The 15774-nt window shown below is 41.5% G+C and overlaps 1 protein-coding gene across 2 annotated transcripts in view; it reads left to right on the forward strand.

Annotated features, from left to right (window-relative positions):
- Positions 1 to 15774, forward strand: part of SLC8A1 (solute carrier family 8 member A1) — a 469783-nt gene that overhangs the window by 387536 nt on the left and 66473 nt on the right. For both annotated transcript variants that reach the window (XM_069769002.1, XM_069769003.1), the window contains exon 5: positions 14115 to 14245. In XM_069769002.1, coding sequence (XP_069625103.1) covers positions 14115 to 14245 — 131 coding nt within the window. The remainder of the gene's footprint in view (positions 1 to 14114; positions 14246 to 15774) is intronic.

Here is a 15774-nt window from a genome sequence, read left to right on the forward strand (position 1 = left end):
TCTCCTGGCTTCCTGTATGATGTTCTTCAGCAGTGTTCTGCTCTCATATCCCCTTGGCTTCCTGTTTGCCTTCTTTAGAAGCGCTCTGCTCTCCTGCCTCCTGGCTTCCTGTTTGCCATTTTTAGGATCACTCTTCTCTCCTACTTCCTGGCTTCTTGCTTGCCTTCTTCTGGGGTGCTCTGCTCTCCTGGATTCTTGTGTGATGTTCCTCAGCAGCGCTCTGCTCTTCTGCCTCCTGGCTTCCTGTTTGGTTTCTTCAGAAGTGCTCTGCTCTCCTCCCTCCTGGCTTCCTGTATGTTATTCTTCAGGAGCGCTCTGCTCTCCTGGCTCCTGGCTTCCTGTTTGGTTTCTTCTGAAGTGCTCTGCTCTCCTCCCTCCTCGCTTCCTGTATGTTGTTCTTCAGCAGTGCTCTGCTCTCCTGGCTTCCTGTTTTCCTTCTTCTGGAGTGTTCTGCTCTCTTGCCTCCTAGCTTCCTGTATGATGTTCTTTAGCAATGCTCTGCTCTCCTGCCTCCTGGCTTCCTGTTTGATTTCTTATGAAGTGCTCTGCTCTCCTGCCTCTTGGCTTCCTGTATGTTGTTCTTCAGCAGCTCTCTGCTCTCCTGCCTCCTGACATTCTGTTTGCCTTCTTCTGGAGTGTTCTGCCCTCTTGCCTCCTGTATGATGTTCTTTAGCAACGCTCTGCTCTCCTGCCTCCTGGCTTCCTGTTTGCCTTCTTCAGGAGCACTTTTCTCTTCTGCCTCCAGGCTTCCTGTTTGCCTTCTTCAGGAGTGCTCTGCTCCCCTGCCTCCTGGCTTCCTACCTGCCGTTCTTCAGGAGCGCTCTGCTCTCCTGCCTCCTGGCTTCCTTCTCCAGATGGCCTTGGGCTGTTGAAGATTGACAGTATGGACCAACTTCATAATTGCGCTCTCAGTTCAAACTGAGCGGTCTACCATAGGGCTTGCATTGGACGTTTTTCCTCTACATCAAAGGAGAAGCACACGGGCACTAAATCTGGTTGAATCCAGCAATCCGGCTAGCTTTAGAGTGGCACGTGCTGCTTGCCTCAGTAACTGGCCACTCTGAGACTATAGAGTGGCCGGTAAATCAGGCAATGAACTGTACACATTATAATTAAAGATCCCTCTTTTTTAAGAATGGGTGCAATTGCTCTTTTCAATTTTATCAATTAATGAAGATGAGGCAAGCCCTTTAAATTTACTATCAGCTTTGAAGATTATTTTACAATATACATAAAGAAATAATCTTCCTAAGCAGTAAATTTGGAAATATATTGGTTTAATTACTTTAATTGTACCTTATTCATAGCCTGTAATATAGACAAGAGTTGCATTGGCAATTTTTAATTCTTTGGAGTTGAAATCTTCTAGACTGTCTTGCTTATCTTGTGTCTGCACCAATCTTGTCCTGGTAATTTGCAATCTGGAAGGTGTTTTCTTTACACCAGATACTTGCTGGCAATATGATTTAGGGTGTGGTAACTGTACCAGTGCATAACATGAGCACAGGCAAGCTGGTAGAGAGCTTTTCGACCATAAGTCTGTGGACTGATTTCAAATGGAAGCAGTCAGCAGGTTTTTGCTATGTAATCTGACAGCATGATGTACACTACCTGACAGAAGTTATGTCGCTTATCCATGTTATGTAAATAAAAGCTTTTAACCTGACGTTAAATTCATCCATTGGTTGTATAAATTGTTCTTGTGAAAGCTGAAACCCTCAGAAATGTGGTTTAGGTTAAGAAAATAAATTGGCATCAATGCAGAAATATTGATCAGTTAATGGACACAGCGGCATAACTTCTTTCAGGGAGTGTAGGAACTGAGACCCTGATTCCAGCGATGTATCACTTAGTTTACAGGGTGTATCTGTTGTAATAGAATCACAGTTTCTCTGTTGCATATCTAGCAGAGCTCAGAATACTGAGCCCTGTATAATCCCACCCACATCACTGATTGTCAGCTTTCTGTGTACAATGTATATTAACAGAAATGTGATAATCAGTGTTTGCGGCTGAGTTGGACCAGGAGTGACACCTAGTTCTCCAGTGATAATCTCCTTCTGATAAAACACACCAAGTGACACATCAATGGAAACAGGATCTCAGCCCCTACATCATGCTGCTCTCGGATTGTATAGGAAAAACCTGCTGACATATTTTCCTTTGATTACTACCAGACTGTAACTTGTGATCACAAGATGGGTGTTGCTATGTAATTTCAACGTTACTCAACTTTCTATGAAGGGTATATCCATCCGGAAGCTGTAAGATGGTGTTCAAAGGTTTGGGGCTTCACAGTTTATTGAGGAGGGCTCCCTGGTCAGTATATGTAAATATACTGCATGTCTCGACCATAGTGGAAATAAAGAGTATCTCTACCCTAGAGGATATTTCCTGTATTACAGACAATTTGAATAGACAATGTGTAATGCTTAATTTCCCCTGTGGTGGCGCTGCAGTGTAACTGAACACTTCCTGTTAGGGTTTTTTTCTCATTTGTGGTTTAGTAGCTGAAGAATTAGGCCTCTTTCACATTTCCGTCTTTCTTTTTCTGTCACAATCCGTCGTTTTGTGAAAAAAACGGATCCAGCAAATGGTGCATGCAGTGGGGTTTATCGAGTGCTGCGGGTTTCTTTCATGTAATAGCGCCAGCTATTGGAAGCAGCAATCCTAAAAGTCAATATCAACCCTCTAACGAGCCTTGTCACATGACTTAGGATAAAAGTGAAAACTAAAACCAAAATCTCAATTTTCAAACACTGTCTTTCAGGGTACTACCCGTCATCAGTGGAAAGTGTGAGATCTGGTTTGGTTGGGTGAGAGGTGTCCAAGGGATAACATTTCACCTTCATAGAATCATAGAATGTTAGAGTTAGAAGGGACCTCAAAGGTCCAATCCGCTGCTCAATGCAGAATTCACTAAACTATCTCAGACAGATGTCAGTCCAGCTTCTGTTTGAAGACTTCCATTGAAGGAGAACTCCCCACCTCTCGTGGCAGCCTGTTCCACTCATTGATCACTTTCACTATCAAAAAGTTTTTGTAATATCTAATCTGTATCTTCTCCCTTTCAGTTTACAGTAACCTTGCAGATAGTGACATGTTAAGCATTACATGACAAGGTGAGGAGACATTTAAGTCTTGCAATGCTCCTCTGGGAAATATGCAAACTTCCAATTGCTATTTTCAATAGGTGACACTAGAGTTCTAGTTCTCTTCCTCTCTGAAGTTTGCATATTTCCCAGAGGAGCATTGCAAGACTTAACCCTGCTGTTGTCTTCGGTCTGGGGAGACCTATTTTGAACTATGGTATTTTTTGGGGTGTTCAAGATGCTGTTCTGAAACTTGTGGTTGATTGACTTAAATGAGGATAGGTCGGTCGGCCACGGGTTTCAGAGCCGCATCTTGAATATTTTAAAGAATATTGAAGTTCAAGGTCGGTCGTTTTTGACCGAAGTCAACAGCAGGGTTAAAAGTCTCCTCACCTTGGCATGTCAGGCTTGACATGTCACTCTCTGTAAGGAGAAATGTTACCCTTTTGATCAATAGTGAAATAGACACTGTAGCTTAATTGGTCCTTGGTCTTAGCACACAACAGCAGGCACACATTACACAAAAGGATGATGAGGAGTTTATCTTAAATGGGATCGGTCAGAACAAATGACTGTGCAAACCAAGCTCAGGTACTCACACCATTTGCGTAGCAAAACAGCTAAGTGCATCTTACCTTTTCTTGAAGAAGGGAAGGAGGTAGATGATAAATAAGTAGGTGGGAAGGTGCCATGAACTATTTGGCTAAATCAAGAGTGCACCGTGTGTCTGTGCTTGGTTTGAATTGTCTTTTTGTGCCAACAAACTCCCTTTAAGTTATAACTTGTAAAGAAGCAGGGAAAAAATACAATTTGGATTTTATTTTAGTAAAAGTTTTCTGAATGTTTAACTCCCATATTTTGACAAGTAAGTGGATATTCCGTCATTACATTCTCCACTATATCTCATTTGTCTAGCTCAGAAAGCCGACCATGTCTTATTATTGGATTCGGAATGTAAGACAGCAGGTATAAAACAGTTGCAATTAATTTATGTAATCTATGTGCATCAGCTGTCTGGCTTTCTGAAGCTGACGTTCCATAAATTTGCTATTCACAATGAAGATTTGCTGTAACAAAAGCTAGAAATGTACTGAGAAAACCACAGGAGGACAAACCAGACCTAAATCCTTTACCCAAGGGTATGTGACTTGTTTTAATCTGTCTGTGCTGTGTCCTATTTTACAAATAAAGCAGAGGAGTACATTTCCAGCAATGCGACAAGGAGTCTTCGTATGTCGAATCACTACATCGGGCGTAAGAATGGACTCTATTATCGGCATGCTTCCAAACGTCCATAGAGATTCATCCTGATAATACTCTAGCGTCTTACTTAGAGGAAAACCTTCTGAAAACCTGAAAAGACATTATTTTTAGATATTGCCATTAAGCAAGACATTAGTGAGCTGAACTCAGTCCTTAAAGGAAATATCCACCCTTAGAGACCAACTTGTTTTTGCTAAATATGTCCAAAATGTTATACCAATAAGCTTTTTTAAATCCATCTCTATAGTTATTTAAATTTGTAAAGACCTGAAGCTCATAACCAGCAAAACAAAGTCTAAATTGGGCCAAGGAGGAAAAATTGCATGAAATAATGAAAGCAATCTGTTGCTCCCGGTCAGTCTGTCCTGTAACTCCGAGATCCTCGACTAACCAGGGGACCACTCTTACCCATCAATGTTCTTAGTGGTGCACTTCTGAGGCCTAGGGACTGGCTGCAGTGGTTCTTAGTCACCACTGCAGGACTCTGGAAACCTAACCCCAGGGTAGTGGGTCTGGGGCAGCTGGAGATTTAGGAGATAAGTAATGTGTCTTTCATTGTTTTATACAAATCAGAAAATGTCTTCAAGCATAGCATACTTGCAGCTGTGGCAGAAAAATTAGAGGTTGTCCACTACTGTAACATTGATGACCTATCTGTTATGAATTCTGTGGCAGAGCTCCCTCCTGTGGTCACAAGTGGTACTTCGGCTGATTCTCTCTGTGAGCTTCTGTTGGTGGAGGGAAGTGGTACTGCGGCTTCTGAGTTTCCTCCCTCAGGTGATCTGGTGAGGTCGTTAGGTGCTTCTCTACTTAACTCCACCTAATGCTTTGATCCTGGCTTCCTGTCAATGTTCCAGTGTTGGACTTGCTTTTCCCTGGATCATTCCTGTGGCCTGCTGCTCTGCATAGCTAAGTTCTTCTTTGCTATTTGTTTGCTATTTTTTCTGTCCAGCTTGTCTAATTTGTTGCTGGAAGCTCTGGGACGCAAAGGGTGTACCTCCGTGCCGTTAGTTCGGTACGGAGGGTCTTTTTGCCCCCTTTGCGTGGTTTTCTTTAGGGTTTTGTGTAGACCGCAAAGTTACCTTTTCTATCCTCGATCTGTTAAGAAAGTCGGGCCTCACTTTGCTGAATCTATTTCATCTCTACGTTTGTCTTTTCATCTTAACTCACAGTCATTATATGTGGGGGGCTGCCTTTTCCTTTGGGGTATTTCTCTGAGGCAAGGTAGGCTTATTTTCTATCTTCAGGCTAGTTAGTTTCTCAGGCTGTGCCGAGTTGCATAGGCAGAGTTAGGCGCAATCCACGGCTGCCTCTAGTGTTGTTTGGAGAGGATTAGGGATTGCGGTCTGCAGAGTTCCCACGTCTCAGAGCTCGTTCTATGATTTTGGGTTATTGTCAGATCACTGTATGTGCTCTGACCGCTATGTCCATTGTAGTACTGAATTGCCTTTCATAACACCTATCTGTTTGAAGGAGATTGGGAGAGGAAAATGATGAAGCTCACCACGTTGACAACTTCAGTTCTCCACGGTAGTTTATTCGGTGGGTGCCGTATCCGTTGGTGATTGCAGCCATAACGAAGAGGAGGAGGGAAATTTCATCAGCACATTCCAAACAGATAATAAAACAGAATTTTTATTTAAACAATTTTAAAAAGGTTAAAAAAGACCTCGAACCACACCCTTACTCATAGGACCATGTGTAAGGATGTCATCACACACCAGAAACGCGCCAGGCTTTGAGGTCTTTTTTAACCTTTTAAACATTGTTTTAAAAAAAATACTCTGTTTTATTATCTGGTTGGAATGTGCCAATGAAATTTCCCTCGACCAATCCTTGGGATAGGTCATCAATTTCTAATTGATGGGCGGACCTATGGAAGTTCAGGTTCTGATACCCGACCCGAGCTGTATTACAAAGTTTGGTCGGGTACCAGAACTGTACCTGAACTTGAACCAGAACCCCATTAAAAACAATGGAGACCTGAACTTTTGAGCTGGAAAATCTCTCTCTCTCCTTCTCTCGGAACTCCGAACATGCAACAGACTTCCGGGAGAATTCCATGTTCGGCGTTAAGCACCGGATACTAACTGTCTGGTATGAAACCTGAACTTTTAAGTGCGGGTTCGCTCATCTCTAGGTGAGACACCGGCACCCCCTGCTGATAAGTTATTCTAGGTGCTGTCAGCTGCCGAATGTGCTCAGTTATACAGCTGCACCGTTTATTGATAGTGACCGCGACCAGATACTGCAGTAAATACTGTATTACAATATCTGGATGTAACTTAGACCATATCTATTTGCATCGTATTATTTTATATGACATCAGATACATTTAGTTAACATATATTCTTCAATTTCTCTTCTATTCTCATCTGAGGCTGCAATGATAACATAGACCCATAAACATATATCAGGAATATATTTTCATCTATTTAGCATACAAAAATCTTTTTTGAGATCACATATGACCATATCAATGGCGAGTCTCCTGTTATCTACATCGTCCAATATACCAGGAGCCTTCATCCTCTATGAAAACTGCACTAAGTTCACTCTTGAACATTACTAAAGATTTATCAGCATCGGATTGCAATTAGAATAATCCCAGAGTGCGCATGGTGTGTTACCGGTTCCACTAACATAACCCTATAAACCCACCACAGACTTTATCCAACATGTTCTTTATTTCCGTTGGTGCTTCAATAGGTAAAGCTGTCTACAGGAAGGTTCATTTTAGAGACCACCCTATGCCATCTTCACTCATCAACATTACAGGTATATATACTTGGTTACTGATATTTTAATCACATTAACACAAGATTGGAGTGTCCTTCTCCTAACATATTAATCATTTTTACAGTATCATTTTCAAGTTGTCAAACATTTGCAATTCTCTGATACTCGATGTGATGGTCGGATCACTAAAAAAGTTCCAGGACAGCCTGGATGCCATTCTTGATAGATATTATATCACAGGCAATGGGGATTAGATTTATGGAGATGCAACACTGATCCAGTCTGATTGTCCTATGTGGAGTCGGGAAGGAATTTTTCTCCTAAGGGCCTGTGCAGACGACCTTATTATCGCTCCGAGTGCGATCTGACAAAACATTGGATGGCACCCGGGCCAATGTTATTCTATGGGGCTGTGCACATGTCCACTTTTTACCTCGGACCGAATCGCAGCATGCACAATTTGCATTCGATATTTGGATTGCACTCGGCCATGCAAGTCAATGAGTCTGTGGAAAAAGTCGGACTTCATTTGGATGACATCCGAGTCTGGTCCGATTTCCACGGACTGACAGAAATGAGAAGATGGAGAAATGTTTTTTTCCATCTTCTCCTCATCCGAGAAAATCGGATCAGACTCTAATCATACTCTGATAAAACGCTGATCACAGTTTGATCAGCCCCATTCTCTCGGATGAGAGAACATATGGTGGTGTGACCCAAGCTTAATATTGGGCAATTAGCTTCAGCCTCGTGGGATCTTTTCCTCTGGATTAATGTATTAGGGCATAGGTTGAACTCAATGGGCTTGTGTCTTCAATCATCCTTAAAACTAGGAAAATAATAAAAAGACAAGAATTTAATATTGATGATAAGATAAAATTGGCATGGTGAAAGGTACAGTTAAGTCCCATTTACACAGTCAGATAACTAGTCCATAACTTTCGACACTGAACAACATTTCTCCATCTTCTCCATTTTGACAGTCTGTGGAAATTGGACTGCATGCACCCATAGACATGAATAGGTAAATGGCATCTGATTTCAAAGTGAGTGCTGTGATTTTTTTCACTGCCATATTCTGCCAGAAAAAACATGCATCAGCACTGTCCCATTGAATAACATTGGTCTGAGTTCTGTCCCATAAAAAAAGATCGGATCGCACTCGTCTGATGTATACACTGGTGTGAACGAGCCCTCTTACCCAATCTTGAGCTTATACTAAAAAGGTTTCTGAAAGGTGATAGCCCCTTTCACATCGTAAATCTCCCCCCAATAAGAAAATTAGAAAAACACAATTATCAAAAAGTCCTTTTTCCGGGGGCCCTTTTAAGACGAGTGGACGTGGTATTGACTCCCTGTGGGTGGCACTGTCTACTATGCATAGGAAACTAATGACTGGCCATATATTTCCCAGGAGATAACAGATGATGACCGGATTCTTTTTTGCCTACAGAAATGTATTTTCTGCCTTTCTTTGTATCAGCAAATCCTACAAACAAAAATAGGCCGAACTAACTCATCTGTCATATGAAAGCAATTCCAAAATTGTCGCAGTCTCAAATTCTTGATAAAAATAGTGATATACCGTATTTATACAGAGAGATGTCTATAAATCACATTAGGACTTACGTGGGCCTTTGGATCAAATATAGAAAAGGATGACGAGAGGTTATCATCCTGGGCCATGGCAACATTACCGTCACCGGTCTGTGTTCCACCCTCATCGGCAATTCTATTGTCTGTCGTGGTCGTTAAGGGTTAAAGCTGAGGACAGAATCTTTGTGCAGCATTTCTGTGCTAAATTACCAAGAGCGGTAACCTTGGCTGGCTTGTGAAGCTGCGGCAATCCAACTGCTGCTAGCCAGACAGCAACATATGTATAGCCAGTAATAATGAACAGAGCAAAGGCTTCACATTTGGTATTAGTTACAGGTAATTTTCCATCTCCAGTGATAAAGAACTGAAGAACTCATCCTGACATATTAAAGCCTCCAGCACTGACGGTACTCCATAACCAGATGGGAGAATTTTTTATTCTTTAACAAGCTGAAAAAAAAACACAGATTCCATACACAGTATTATATGGCATATACTATTTTATATCTACCGTATATTTTGCTGGTATAATTAGATGCTTTACAAATGGTGCTATTTTTACAAAATTATATACAGTAGCTATGAAACCACTTTACGGTATGGAAGGGTTTTCTATATCAAAAGATGGCGATTCTCATCATCACAGATGTGGATTCATTACTGTAAGAGCAGTGAGGTTGTGGAACTCTGGCACATGATGTGATGGTTGATTCACTAAAACAGTTTAATGAGGGCCCTGATACCTTTCCTGATATATATAATATTACAGGTTATAAGTATTAGATTCTGTGCTGGGACACTGATCCAGGGAACTAGTCTGATTGCTGTATATGGAGCTGGGATGGAATTTTTCCCCTAATACTGGACAATTAGTATCTGCCTCTTGAGGTTTCTGCCTTCCTCTGGATAAACATGTTTGGGTATAGGTTGTACTCAATGGATTTACCGGTGCTTGTCACAAAATTAGAATATCATCAAAAAGTTAATTTATTTCAGTTCTTCAATACAAAAAGTGAAACTCATATATTATATAGAGTCATTACAAACAAAGTGATCTATTTCAAGTGTTTATTTCTGTTAATGATGATGATTCTGGCTTACAGCCAATGAAAACCCAAAAGTCATTATCTCAGTAAATTAGAATAATTAACAAAAAACACCTGCAAAGGCTTCCTAAGCATTTAGAAAGGTCCCTTAGTCTGTTGCAGTATGCTCCACAATCATGGGGAAGACTGCTGACTTGACAGATGTTCAGAAGGCAGTCACTGACAGTCCACAAGGAGGGGAAGCCACAAAAGGTCATTGCTAAAGAAGCTGGCTGTTCACAGAGTGCTGAATCCAAAAAAAAAAGCCATTCAAAAATTTGTTCATGTATTTTGCTCTATTTTCGTTGACCTTTTTAATGCAAAAGTTTTTTGCCCAAAAAGTTCAGACGTATATAAAATCGCACCTGGGCAGAATCTGGAATACATTTGCACAAACACTTGATGACTTTATTAAAAAGTCGCAATTTATGAATCAGTTGAAAACATCTGGAGACCAACAATGATGAACATAAAAAAACATGCGAACACACACACACATATATATATATATATATATATATATATATATACAGTATATAAAAGACTTTAAGTAGGTACAAATGAAAAAGGAACAAGGCGCAAAATGGAAAAACAAAAGCCAAAAAACAATAAAAACTAGACAAAACAAGGCGCAAATGTAATAGTGAATCGAGACCTTTTTCTGCACTGCTTGACCTGATGAATGTGCTACATGATACTGGAAGTAACTGTGTAATTTTGACTCGCGGAGTACCTGTAATGTATGAAGCAATATGACAAATTCAGCATTACTATATCTCTGTCTGCACTTTTAATGTAAATGCTCAAATACATGGTAACCGCAGAAGTAGCTAATAATAGCAGCACAACAGTGTCACATAATTGTGTATACTGTCAGGCTCTGTCTGGCCCATGGGGTAACAGGAGAATCCCCCGGTGGGCCCCTGTGCAGATCTGGACACCAATCCCATTGTGTGGGTATGGGCAGTACTTGGCATAATTCACTTGATTCACTCTGTACAGAAAAAAGCAGCATCTCATCATTCATTAACCAAACTAACCAGTTTATTATTATTATTTAGAGATAGAGGTAAATTTGTGAATGAGGATCGTGTAATATTTGTATGCAGGTGAAAAATGGGCCCCCCAAAGTCAATGTTACTGTTGGGCCCTTTGCACCCAAGTCTGACACTGTATACTGTGCTCACCTATGTATGGGTGACTTGCTGAATTCATGAACTAGTGGAGACAAATTATAATAATGAAATAAGCAAACTAACAAGAAAAGCTCTTCCTGCCAACTGCTACTTAACGAATTCATAGCATTGAGGTCATTCTACTTCTAGCGAACATATATGCGGCTGGAAGTTATTACCTAGAGGGATCTCCGCTCCCCGATGTTCATTCACTTAAAATGGTCCTAGAAGTAGATAATGCGTGAACTTGTAAGACCCTCCTTCTGTTCAGGTAATGTGCTCCAGTTACAATCACATCACATCCCAGCTTCATTACCCTAATGAAACACAGTTCAAATACTGAGGTCACTTTAATCATTTTCCTGCCGCGCTCTCTGCTAACGCTTCTAAGCCTCACAATTACCAGCAGTCTGACGGTAAAACACAGATCAGCTCTAACTCACTGAGGCTTAGTGTTACATCAAATAAAATGGAATCATCTCATAACAAGCTACTTCATTTATCACAATTAATGAGAAAACATAATGGAAATACTTATGAAATATTAAATATATATTGGGGTATTGCAGTAATACAGCACATAGCAGCATATGTGTCACTCAGGTCTTCTTGGCGCCGGGCGCCGCCTCCTCAGCGCTGTTTTGAAATCAGCCTGCGCTCTTTTGCCATGCCTTGGGCAGGCGCAGTGAGCGCTGCCCGTCCTCTGTCCTCATATGCAGTCTAGCTGACTGCGCCTGTGCGGCCCCGCGGTGTGAATAAATCAGAAGACACTGCGGGGCTGGGATTCACAGGCAGGGCGGCCGCACAGGCGCAGTCAGCGAGACTGCATATGAGGACAGAGGACGGGCAGCGCTCACTGCGCCTGCCCAAGGCATGGCAAAAGAGCGCAGGCTGATTTCAAAATAGCGCTGAGGAGGCGGCACCCGGCGCCAAGAAGACTTGAGTGATGGCTGTGTGGCGTCTGCAGCAGGGGGGGAAAGGCCTGCCTCCAGAACTGAAGACAGGTATTTAGGACAAATTACAAAACAGATTATTTCTGCAGTTACAGCAACAATAACTAAAAGAGCCACCTTGTCAGAATGCAGCATTACTGCTGCACAAGGTGGCTCTTTTAGTTTCAAACGCCTGGGGGGGGTGACAGGTTCCCTTTAACCGGTCTTCTACTTTGCACTGATGAGGAGCGAGAATCCTGAAACAGCTGCATGCAATTGGAGAGTCTGACTTTGCTTTATATCCTAAAGGCCCCTTCACATTAAGCGACGCTGCAGCGATACCGACAACGATCCGGATCGCTGCAGCGTCACTGTTTGGTCGCTGGAGAGCTGTCACACAGACCGCTCTCCAGCGACCAACGATGCCGGTAACCAGGGTAAACATCGGGTAACTAAGCGCAGGGCCGCGCTTAGTAACCCGATGTTTACCCTGGTTACCATCCTAAAAGTAAAAAAAACAAACAGTACATACTTACCTAACGCTGTCTGTCCTCCAGCGCTGTGCTCTGCACTCCTCCTGTACTGTCTGTGTGAGCACAGCGGCCGGAAAGCAGAGCGGTGACGTCACCGCTCTGCTTTCCGGCTGACCGACGCTCACAGCCAGTACAGGAGGAGTGCAGAGCACAGCGCTGGAGGACAGACAGCGTTAGGTAAGTATGTAGTGTTTGTTTTTTTTACTTTTAGGATGGTAACCAGGGTAAACATCGGGTTACTAAGCGCAGCCCTGCGCTTAGTTACCCGATGTTTACCCTGGTTACCAGTGAAGACATCGCTGGATCGGTGTCACACACGCCGATCCAGCGATTTCCACGGGAGATCCAGCGACAAAATAAAGTTCTGGACTTTGTTCAGCGACCAACGATCTCCCAGCAGGGGCCTGATCGTTGGTCGCTGTCACACATAACGATTTCATTAACGATATCGTTGCTACGTCACAAAAAGCAACGATATCGTTAACAATATCGTTATGTGTGAAGGTACCTTAAGCCATGTAGCAGGACTCTTTAAAGGATCAATATTGACTTATAGGATTGCCTCTTTCAGGAAGTGACACTAGAGACCCTGACACATGTTTGGGTCACAACTATCTCTTCTGAATACCCCATACACAAGAATGCTCATCTTGGTCAAATATTCCAGACTTTTCTATGAGAGAGCCACTGCCATACTCATTTGGCATCGTCTTCTTTCCATTTTGAATAAAAGAACCACCAATTAAATTCAACAGGCCAGATCCTTTCGCTCCCCCATCAGATGCCAGACCAAAATTGGTAGGCTCAACTGATTTTTATCTAATGTGCATTTGGACCTTAACTTAATTGGCTCGTCATATATATCCCGAGATAATTAGTGTGAGATTACCAGTTTTGCAAAACATCATGATTTTGTGGTAGGCTGTAATCATATGTCTACGCTAAGGGCTCGATTCATCATTTGCGCTTTTCATTCTTTGTCTTGTGTTATTATTTGTTGGTGAGTTTGTTTGCATGGAGGTAGGCGGGGATGTTTTCACTTTTTTTCTTTGTCTTGTTGACATTTTTTTGTGCCAAATGATACATGGGATTGATGAATTTTGCGCAAAATAAAAAAATGCTAATTATTTTAGTTTTAAACTGTTTTGTCACTTTTTATTGCAAAAAGTGTCATGTGACGCTAAAACGTTGTGGCGGCCAATCAATGAGCTCAGTGGCTCTGAGCGGTGGGTTCCCACGAAGACTGAATGCCCCGCTCAGAGCCTCTGAGCACTGATTTACTGACACACTGGTGATGTGGCATCAACGTCACCTGCACTTGGTAGGTGAGAGGAGTATGTACCCTATAATTTTGCTTTGATAGAAAGAAAATGTTGCCTTGTGGTTCTGTCATTCTACAGTGTCTTCATGGTGACTTATTGATATCATTTTGCACAAGGTTATTATTGTTTTGTAATTTATTTCCATTTCTTATGGTAATAGCAAGCTGCTCTGTGGCACTCGGAGTAGATGGATTACGTGGCTATCCGTATGCCACGATACTTAACACTAATTATTGTTATAGCCTAATTTAGACAATGTCTCCTTTTAATGTAGTGCCCTTTTTTTGGTATTACTGTCAGACATTAGGATTAAAAGTAGGTTCTAACATGGCTAAAGCATATAATATGAGTGATTTTATCTTTTTTTTTTATTACAGAAGAGAATGAGGAGAAGCAGCCACTTACTAGTAAAGAAGAGGAGGAGCGGCGTATAGCTGAAATGGGACGACCTGTGCTAGGAGAACACATTAAGCTTGAAATTATTATTGAAGAATCATATGAATTCAAGGTATTGCTACGCTGCAATTGTCTGCATAAACTACCATATACGGTAACATCTCCTGCCATAAATAATACTGCCTGTAAAGTTCCCGTAACACACATCACTGCTGAGTACTTCAATAAACAACGCAATCATGGTGCCCCATAGGTAGAGCTTAAAAAGTGCCTGATAAACAATATTGCTATCAGAGCACCACCAACAATCCATACTGTCACCTGTGTCCCTCTCTCCAGCAGAATGCATTCTTTCATACAGCTATAGATTTTTAAAGAGGACCCTTCACTCAATTTTCTTAGTTTAACCTCAGCACCTAATTTATTTGATGCAGTTCCACTGATTCTGGAACAGTTCTTTTTTTTCTTCTGTGCCCCTCTGTTCCAAAGTTATGGCCCCTGGAAATAAAGATGTACATTTTCCCTTCAACCAACCGATAGTATACCACAGAACCTCTGTGTGGGCGATTCCTTTGTCTTCTCTGGCTCTAGCCAATCAAAACACTGCCACACCCACAGAGAAATTATGTGATATACGCCTAGCTAGTTAAAGGGAAAGTTTGGATCTTTATTACTGGCGGACACAACTATAGAACAGAGGGGCACAGAAAAAAAAGAACAACTGTTCCAGAATCAGTAGAGGAGCGGCAGTTGGAGGAGGCACTCAGTTTAAGCGGTAAAAATCCAGTGAATGGTTCTCTTTAATAAAATGTATTTATGCCTTCAGCTGCCACTAGATGACATTCACAAGAACATGGTTAATAAGAATTATATAAGTACATCAGAATTTTGGGGTGATTTACCTGCTCTGTTTGTAGCATGAGAAGACTCCCCTGTTTTACGAGACTGACAAATAGTCAAGAGAGTAGACAAGTATAGTTGATAAATTGAAAATTTTTGACAGTTCACCTAAGAGTTAAAAGGGAAATTGTAATCAATGGAAATTCTAATTTTTCTACCACTGATTTACAGATTCAATATGAATGGCAATTCTGTAGGGACATGAGAAGCAGCCTCGCGATGTTCTTGTATCGCACTCTTATCTCTCTATTTTGCTCTTTGGTGCTTCCACATTTAATTTAGATTAGTCAGACTAGTATTACACCAGAGCGACACTTGCCTAAGGCTGAATTGCTTAGTAACAGTTGTTCCTAAGGGACCAATGTATAAAGAGGATTACTAAAAATAAAAATGCATCAGCGTAAAATGCACTAATATTTTATGTTATTCTAAGGGGACTGAGACAAAGCTCGCTGTGAACATGTCATCCTCATACACAGCTACATTTATTTTTAAATAATTATGTAGGGATTTGTCTAGATGATTGAATTCTAAAAAAAAAACTGTTTCTTCATGAATTCTCAAAACCCAACTTCTGACGACATAGAGGGGTCCAAAGGATGACCTCCACCGTTCTGAGAGCTCTGCCTCTTCCAAGATTACTGGCTTGTGTATTTATGCAAAACTTATCTATAACTTTTGCTCCCACTTGTGAGGTTTCATAAATTTCCATGAGATGCTCACAATACAATTTGAGACTTT

The sequence above is a fragment of the Ranitomeya imitator genome, chromosome 5 (assembly GCF_032444005.1).
Source record: "Ranitomeya imitator isolate aRanImi1 chromosome 5, aRanImi1.pri, whole genome shotgun sequence".
NCBI classification, from domain to species: domain Eukaryota; kingdom Metazoa; phylum Chordata; class Amphibia; order Anura; family Dendrobatidae; genus Ranitomeya; species Ranitomeya imitator.